Source organism: Boleophthalmus pectinirostris, unplaced genomic scaffold (assembly GCF_026225935.1).
Source record: "Boleophthalmus pectinirostris isolate CB_2022bp ecotype Guang Dong unplaced genomic scaffold, ASM2622593v1 HiC_scaffold_20, whole genome shotgun sequence".
Taxonomy (NCBI): domain Eukaryota; kingdom Metazoa; phylum Chordata; class Actinopteri; order Gobiiformes; family Gobiidae; genus Boleophthalmus; species Boleophthalmus pectinirostris.
Window position 1 is genome coordinate 24,399,398 of NW_026571153.1, and position 9,361 is coordinate 24,408,758.

Here is a 9,361-nt window from a genome sequence, read left to right on the forward strand (position 1 = left end):
TCATTTACCCACCAGGGGTCGAAAAGCTCAATAAATGATGCTGCTGGTGCAGGTGCCGGTAAGTCCGGGCTGCCAGATATGTGCCAGGTGTGGCACACCACGCCTTTTGAGCAACAAAAATAGTTTATTTTAATGTTACAAGACTAGCATTATCTACACATTATCTACATCTATTAATAATAATAATAAATAATATAATCTACATCTATTATCTACATCTATTAATATCAATATCAATATTAATATTAATATTTATTTATTCATTCATTATTTATTTTTCAAAGTCACAGGGAGCCACAAGAGAAGTATGAAAGAGTTACGTGTGGCTCTGGAGCCGTGGGTTGCCAACCCCTGGTCTAGAATTTTCCTCAGTGTTGATTAATCTAGATAGATCTGTATAATTGTATCTATCGCAAGGAAGACAAACAGGCTACACAAATAACCTCTGTTCACTGAAAGAATGACTGTGTTTTTTGAGCAATAGAAATGTCCATAATGAATAAATACTAGATGTATAATTTGTTTGCCGTACCATGCAACATCTCCATGGAGACATGGAAATACCCTAAATAAGATTGCGGACCCTGTACATTTCACTTTTTAAAGTGCATATGGGTACTTTTTGACTAATAGGAAGTATTATTTAGGTAATTAAATCTTACCTAAGTTAGTAAGTAGGTTTTGTACACAATGGTTATGATTAGACTAATAAAAACAAATGATAAACACATTTATTTTGTTATTCCTTGTGAATAAATTGGATGGAGTTTTCCATGGTGATGACACAGGTAAAAGGATTCTGTTTTTAGAACTCAGCGCTACTTCCTGTATTTTTGTATTTTTCTACTTTTTTTTTTCCACAAACTGACACTTAACTGATGTAAAACTATGATAAATATTGACCACGGGTATTATCCCACCAAACCAAGCCAGAACTAGAAAAAGCTCTTGTATGTGTCAATTACCTTGTGAATGGCAGTCTGAAACAAAAAGAATAAGATATTTATTATTTATTTAAAAGAGACATGTTTTTAACAGAAAAAATATAAAGAGAAAAAACAGCAAACAAATAAAAAACTTTCACTATATAGTAAGCCTATGTACTTCTGTTCATAACTAAAAGAAATACTTGAGGTTTTAATAATAATAATAATAATAAAAAGTATTTACCTTTTAGCATGAAAATGACCAAAACTAAGACTAAACAGCTCTGGTCCATTGTAGCTCTGCTCTGTTTTACACAGATTAAAAAATAATGTGATCTTAAAACCATGATAAAAACCACCCACCCTGCACCTCCCTGAGGTTTATCTGATATAACACAGGTATTGTGTTATTCTTTGCTCAGGACACAGCGAAATCTAACACCAATAATTCTAAGAAAAACAGTAACAGTAACAATAAGATGACATTTGAGTCAAGTCTGTCACTTAAACTTGAACCTGTTGCACTTCAGTTTACTTCAGAACCTTCTTTTGTTTTTTATTTCATGTAGATTTCAAACACATTTTATCTGACACAATATATAATCAGCAAACATGGCTGCTTAAACATAAAAAAGGAGAAAAATCAACAAAAAAGACTGAGAAACAGAGCATATTTTTCACAGAATCAACAACTGAAGCACCAAACTATAACTTATTTCAGGTAAAAGAAGTTATATATTTAGTTTTGAATGTTTCAGAGACACGCGATGCAAATTAGTGTGTAGCTGTGGTTGGATCATCTCAAGTTTGGACAGAGGTTTTTCCTGCTCTATGGTCCAGTTACAGACCCTTGTGGATTCGAACAGAATGTAGAAGGGTCTGGCTGGTCAGGCGAGGGACATGGATGGTCAGTAAAACTCTTAATCTGGGGTGAAAAATGCAAGTTTGTTTTAAATGATAGGTGACCAATGAGCTTCTTTCGTTTCACGTGTCACTCAATAAACAAATCTGATTGGACGTTTGGTTCTGGCTCAAGGTGTGGTCCTGGAGTGGGGACCTCACAGGCATCTCCGTGTATAAAACATACAGAGAGATCATTCTAAGTATTAATGCAGGACTAATCAGGCTCTGTGCTTTTTATACAGTGTGTTTTGTAGAGTTTAACTTGTGATTATCTGTTTTTCCTGAGTTTGTTGTTTAATTAAAATAATCAAATAAAGAAAGTTAAATCTCTGTCACATCTGGCCAGACTTTATGTGGCCTCTCTGTATTTCGATGATTACTATGTTTGTTGCTGTTTATGTACAAAAGTGGAGCTTAAAGGTGCCCTATGTAACTTTTTGGTTGAGGGTCCGTCACCTACTTGTCATTGCTGTGCCTGGAATGTTTTTAAATTACAGGTAGTTTTATAGCTGAAAAATATTTAGAAAAACAGGCATTCTAACTGTGAGCGGGGTTGCCTGTCCACAGATCTGACCTGTAACTTGACCTGGTTTGGTCTCCATGAAGATAGAAAGGTTTAGTACCATACTGTGAAACATCCCAGACCAAACAATAACAACAAGATCTCCATGCAGAAAAGCATTTCACAGATCCTCCACCAGAAAAGTTACACAGTGCACTTTTAAATGAGCCATTACAATGTTAGCACAGTTATTTACAATGTTATTCTGACACACAACACAATAGTCAACAGTGTAAAGAGTGGACTGCAGAGCACCTGGGGTCCACTGTCCAGCACAGACCCATAATAATAATCATCTATGTTCTTGTATTCGCAGACATATTCCTCATCGGAGTCGTCATCCGGGGGGTCAAAGAGCACAAAGCCGGGCGCGCTGGAGGTGCCCACCACCTGGCTGATCCATTCTTGGTATGCGGGCACCAGGGCATAGACCCCCGGGCGCTCTGGGCGGGCACAGCCTTCACCGAAGCTCACCACGCCCACCTGTACCCAGATCGAGTTCATCCGGACCACCTGAGGACCTCCTGAGTCACCCTGAGAGAGTGACGGAGGGATGGAGAACGAGAGAGAAAAAAAGAGAGATGCTTGAGTAATCTTTTATTATTAGTCTACATCTCCAAAGCTCAGAATGCTCTTTTCCACATTGTGATGTCATGAAGTGGTCATTTTCAAGTTACCTTTTGTTCAGTTGCATATTAAGTGACTCAAACACTGACATTTTAGGACTATCAGAAACTTGGCTCACCAGCTCATCTCCTGACTCTGGTGTTGTCTTCTCAAATTACAAGGTGTTTAGAAAGGACAGAATCGGGGAAAGGAGGGGTGTGTTGCTGAATGTAAAAAAAACTCGGAATGCTCTCAACTCAGTGTACCTAACGAGGTCGAAATAGTGAATGTCTCAGTGAAAGTCTCTCTCTCTCTTTCTAGACATGACTTTCACTTTGATTTGTCTGTATCGTCCTCCTTCAGCAAGAATTAATTTCTATGAACAATTGCAGGCATTACTTAAGCACCATGCTATACAAAACAAGTCCAATAAAATAATTGTGACTGGTGATTTCAGTGTGAACTGGGACTGTAAAAGGACAGAGAAACGCTAAAACATATTATGGACACTGTCAATTTTTCTGTACTTATTGAGCAGCCTGCAAGAATCACAACACATTCAAAAACTAAAATAGACTTGCTCTTTAGTCCAGAATGTATTATCTGTCCAAGTTGGGAATCTGTGGAATAGTCCACTAACACTGAGAGAATGCCCTATGTACAGCTCTTTTAGAGCTCAAATTAAAAATAGGTTATGGTCAAACCAAACATTTTAATTGATCTTCTATGGACACACATTTGCACGTATTGAATGTGTGGCCAAATTGACTGCAAAATAATAGGAATTGTGCAATGACTGGACTGTGCAATATTTTGAACTGTGCAATGAATGGAGTGTGCAATATTTTATTGTTTGGCCTCCTGTGACCCCAGCCCTTTGGGACAACGAATGGATAAGATAAGATAAGATAATCCTTTATTGTCTCCCATGGGAGAAATTTGTCTTGGGACAGGGGGTAACATGTTTTATCAAAAAACAGGACAACACAACACAAACACACACACACAAACACACAAATTAATCATAGGCTATAATCTATGTACAATCTTTGTACAATACAATCAATCTGTGTGTTTACACTCATGTTGTGTCATGTTTGTCCATTAACATACTCTCTCCCAATCAAATAAATAAATAAATGCTATTGGCAATTCCAGGTCTGAAATGATCCCAATGAAAGTGTATGGAGTTTAAAAACACAGTGGAGCGCTTCCTGTATTACCACATGATATCACAAGGTGGAACAGAGTGTTTTCTGTGTAAGAGAAGAACTCAGTCTAAATATGCAGGATTTGTGTGTGAAATATGTGTGAATGAAACAAAACACAACTCCAGGTCTGTTTGTGATGAGTAAACAACATTATAACTAGTGCTGTCATGCGATTAAAAAAATTGAGAGATTAATTAATTATGATCTGTAATTAATTAATCTAATTAATCAAATTTTAATCTCACCTAAAAATTGCTGAGAAAAGCCTTCAATTTGAGGTATTTTCATTTAAATTCATTATTACATTATTGTGGCAGATCAAAAGACTGATATAGAACAAAAAAAAGTGACTTTATAAAGTCATTTATTGTTTAACAAATCTCCGCAAATTGGCTGTTGAGCCCAAGTCTCCATGAATAAGAAACTGTTTGTTGTAAAGTAGCAAAGACGAGGAAATCTGAACATAATAACTTTTGTCTACTTAAAGACAATAAAAAGTCCAGTCTTTCCTTAACCATATTAAAAATATTATTGATAGAGAAATGCTTTATATATGAGATCACTGGTTTTAGTCCTTGTTTTAGTCCTGGTTTAGACCTGCTTTAGTCCTAGATTAGTCCTGGAATGGATTAATCCTGGTTTTAGTCCTGGTGTTATTTCTGGTTTAGTGCTGGTTTAGACCTGGTTTAGTCCTGGTTTAGACCTGGTTTTAGTTCTGGTTTAGTCCTGGTTTAGTCCTGGACTGGATTAGTCCTGGTTTTAGTCTTGGTGTTAGTTCTGGTTTAGAGGCGCACAGGAGGAAGCGCGGGTTTACGCCGCGTACGCGAGAAAACACGGTTCACACGAGGCTCACGGGAGCACGTCGGTGTCCACGCAGTGTCTACGGAAGGAAACGTGGTCCGCGCGTTCTCAGGTTAATGACGATGATGAAGGTGTGTGTTTGTTTGTGTTTGTGTTGTTTTGTGTGTGTGTGTCCCCTCATGTGGCAGGTCACTATAGGACAGTAGTGCAGACATCATGAGTCTATGCAGGTTGTTTTCACCAGTGACATTTAATTTGTAGGCGATTTTATATTTGTTATTTTCTTTTATATTTCACGTCAGGAGAATAATTTCCAAGACACGAATGTGTTTTTACCTGTGCACTGCTGCCTCTGTTCTACTGGCTCTACGACCTCGTCCATTGTGCGACTGACGCCGCAAACATTAATATAACGTTTACATCGCTCTTACTGCGCGCGTTTTGTGTGGGTTTCCGACAATGAGTGGAATTACCGAAATAAAAAAATTTATAAATGTGTTTTTTGTGTGTGTGTGTGTGTGTGTATGTTGTCCCAACAACACATAAAGACAGGTTTTATAATAAAGCAACTCGCATACATAAACAGTAAAGTTAGAGATTAAAAATGAGATTAACGCGATTAAAAAACATAACGCGCTAAATATGACTGTAATTAATTAATCGCAATTAACGCGATAATTTGACACCCCTAATTATAACAGAGATCAGAAAATAGCGTAATATAAGAACTTTATGGAAACTATTTGATTCGATTTCCTGTGTGATTCTAGACTCACAAAACAAGAGTCCACTCCTCCCTCTCTGCGTCCAGCACAGATGGTCTTCTCTGGGACATACACTTCGTTCAGGCACCTGCACTCGTTCAACCCCACGATGGGAAGCTCCACCTCCTGCAGCGAGTCAGGAGAGTATCCACCTTCACACACAGACAATACAGAGATCAGAGTCCAGTGTCTCTCTCTTCACCTTCACACACAGACAATACAGAGATCAGAGTCCAGTGTCTCTCTCTTCACCTTCACATAGAGACAATACAGAGATCAGAGTCCAGTGTCTCTCTCTTCACCTTCACATAGAGACAATACAGAGATCAGAGTCCAGTGTCTCTCTCTTCACCTTCACATAGAGACAATACAGAGATCAGAGCCCAGTGTCTCTCTCTTCACCTTCACATAGAGACAATACAGAGATCAGAGTCCAGTGTCTCTCTCTTCACCTTCACATAGAGACAATACAGAGATCAGAGCCCAGTGTCTCTCTCTTCACCTTCACACACAGAGACAATACAGAGATCAGAGCCCAGTGTCTCTCTCTTCACCTTCACATAGAGACAATACAGAGATCAGAGCCCAGTGTCTCTCTCTTCACCTTCACATAGAGACAATACAGAGATCAGAGTCCAGTGTCTCTCTCTTCACCTTCACATAGAGACAATACAGAGATCAGAGTCCAGTGTCTCTCTCTTCACCTTCACATACAGAGACAATACAGAGATCAGAGTCCAGTGTCTCTCTCTTCACCTTCACACAGAGACAATACAGAGATCACTGTCCACCTGCAGTTCCAGAAGTAAATTTCTCATTCATTTACTTTACTGTTTGAAAGCTTGCTCAGGGCTTTTTCAGCTATGAGATAACTAATGGCCGCAAGAAATTATATGACACCCGTTTCTGAAACTTTAAAGTTTTTAAAGCATTTTGCCAAACACTGCTCTTTAAATGTGCCTTTTGGACTTGAAACAGCCACATTGTTGATATTAGTTAGCACGAAGCTGGCCAGCCTCCATGATGCCTTTCAATCCAATTCTGTCAACTGGACATGTGTTTTTTAGGAACTGAAGAAGCTGATTGGATGAACCCACACACACACACACACACACACACACACACACACACACACACACACAAACACACACACACACAAAAACTTCTGTCCAGTTGACAGAATCAAATATTTCTTTTGCTATTCCTGGTATAGCAATGACATCTGAAAATGAAATGACTTTATGACTAACTGTGTAAAAATGTGGACTAAGGGAGTGTGACATCACCATAGCATTCGGCTCCAGTCAAATGAAGCTCACTGAGGTTGGCAGTAAATAGGAACGAATTTGGAGCCAGTTGCATATTAGGAATAGGAATTTATTTCTGTTCAAAATAGCCAAATAAAAATCCCAGGATCATGTAGAGTGAGTTAAGACAAACGTTTTAACACCAAAATGAGGAGGCTGAGTGCAGCAGTTACAGAGAGAGGGGCGGGCAATTTTTCTATGTAAAATCAGTTGGAGCCACAAGCGTCCCCATGATCACTTCCTATTTGGACAGCAGTGGCTAGCAAGTTAGCTATGTCCATTTATATTTAAACTATGCTGTACACTGCAAAAAGTAATAACTAAGTAAATTCTAATATCTCCAATTAAGAAGATGTAACTTTATTTGACTAGACTCGACAAGTAAAATGATCTACCAATGGAAAAAGTCTTGTTCATGTTGTTAAAGGTGCATCATGCAGCTTTTTTGGTGGAGGGTCCATCATATGATTTTCTCCATGGAGATGCTAGTGCTTTGTCTGGAAAGTTTCACAGTACGATATTAAACCTTCCTATCACCATGGAGACCAAACCAGACCACATCTCAGCTCAGATCTGTGGAGAGGCAACCTCACTCACTCATTCCTGTTTTTTTTTTTTTTTAGGTATTTTTGAGCTATAAAACCACCTGTAATTGAATAAATATAAGTTAAAACTATGTAATCTCATACTGTGGAACATTCCAGACAGAGAAATGGCATATCCATAGAAACAACAAGATGACAGAACCCCAAACAAAAAGTTACACAGTACACCTTTAATTCAAGTCATTTTAACTTGGCAAGATTTAGTTTTTGTAGTGTATAATAATGTGTATGTTTGTACTCACTCTCGTTCAGCGCTCCCCAGCCTGCGACCCAGGAGGGGAAACCTGAGGGGAAGCGGCTGCCGTGGGCGCCCAGGCACAGGGGCTGGATGTGGGGTTTGAAGATCACTGGAGCAGAGAGATGCAGCAGACACATGTCGTGCTCACCCTTCCCGGTGAGGTTATACAGTGGGTGACACTCTATCCTTGTCCACCTCCCTGGTTTCTTCTGCCAACGGGTTCTCCTCTGAGTGGTGCCCCAAATACACAACTGTGATGTTTTCTGTGCTTAGAAACAGGAGAAGAATGGAGCCATTAGACCAGAGCCATCAGAGACACACGCAAAAGCATCTGAGAACTATTAAACTATGCTCCTCTCACTTCCTGTGGAGTCCAGAGAGCTGAAGATCTCACTCTGTTATGAAACAATAGCTCTAGACTCTTCCAAGTTTCTGTTTTTAGTTTGTTAGTTTTTGAGTGAAACTGTGAAACAATAGTCAAGCCAGTGACACTGCCAGAGCACACATTGAAGTTTCATACTGTTTTTTCACAGCTAAGCAAAGGAATGTGAAATCTAGTCATAATGCTTCGCTCAGGCTGTACCCAGTTCAGCTGCAGCTCCATGTGGGTGTGGGCTTATGTCACACTCACTCCAGGACCAGACTCTGCTGTGCTGGCTGCACATGTGAGACTGTGTGACCACGTGTTCCTGCGATAACTATTTATTTATTAATGGAAAAGGACTGCGGTCTCTCCGGTGTCTGGAAAAAATAGAATCCAACTGAACTGATCTGGAGCCGCACCAGATCCAGCACCTCCACCGGCACCTCCACCGGCACCAGCTCCCAACACTCACCAGATTCATACCTTCACACCCCCTCTCCCTGTGTGTCTCACTCACCCGGGGGGATCATGCAGTGTGCGGCAGTCAGGACCCACTCTTCACTGATCAGAGACCCTCCACAGAAGTGCTGGTGATATTTGTTACTGGAGCTCAGACTGATGATCCAGGGCCAGGACCCGGGAGAGGCCTCGGCCCCGCCCACGATCCGGGGACGCAGTTCCGCCTGTCCACACGCTGACAAAACGCAACACACACAACACACAACGCACAACGCACGTGCCTCAGTTTTTTTTCCTACTTTATATGCAAGATATATATGTTTAATGCCAGACTGTGGAATATTTCAAACAAGCAGAAGATAAATCCTCCACCACAAAAGGGGCTTATAAGGTAGACTACTTATTTGTCCCTGTAGTTAACATGCCCTCTGTATTTGACCCATTCTTCAGTGTCTCTGGATTAAACCTGCATTTGACCCTTTGTTCAGTGTCCGGTGGTTAAACCTGCATTTGACCCATCCTTTAGGGTCTCTGGGTTAAGTCTGCATTTTATCAATTCTTCAGTGTCTCTGGATTAAACCAGCATGTCACCCCTTTTTTTAGTGTCTCTGGTTT

At 39.9% G+C, this 9,361-nt stretch overlaps 1 protein-coding gene across 1 annotated transcript; it reads right to left on the reverse strand.

The window, feature by feature from the left end:
• Positions 1-1,067: 1,067 nt before the first annotated feature.
• LOC110158291 (testisin-like) lies at positions 1,068-8,173 on the reverse strand. Its single transcript, XM_020922746.2, has 3 exons — positions 7,928-8,173; positions 5,786-5,925; positions 1,068-2,925 (listed from the first exon to the last, which is right to left on the reverse strand). The coding sequence occupies exons 1-3, from the start codon at positions 8,058-8,060 to the stop codon at positions 2,584-2,586; spliced, it is 615 nt and encodes a 204-aa protein (XP_020778405.2). The 5' UTR covers positions 8,061-8,173; the 3' UTR covers positions 1,068-2,583.
• Between the last annotated feature and the right edge of the window lie 1,188 nt (positions 8,174-9,361).

What these genes read in the sequence shown, in the direction of transcription:
- LOC110158291 (XM_020922746.2), bottom strand. Translation starts at nt 8,060, where the DNA reads ATGTGTCTGCTGCATCTCTCTGCTCCAGTGATCTTCAAACCCCACATC. An exon ending in CTGGGGAGCGCTGAACGAGA is followed by an intron (nt 5,926 to 7,927) that starts GTGAGTACAAAC and finishes CTGTGTGTGAAG; the next exon opens with GTGGATACTCTCCTGACTCG. An exon ending in GAGGAGTGGACTCTTGTTTT is followed by an intron (nt 2,926 to 5,785) that starts GTGAGTCTAGAA and finishes TCACTCTCTCAG; the next exon opens with GGTGACTCAGGAGGTCCTCA.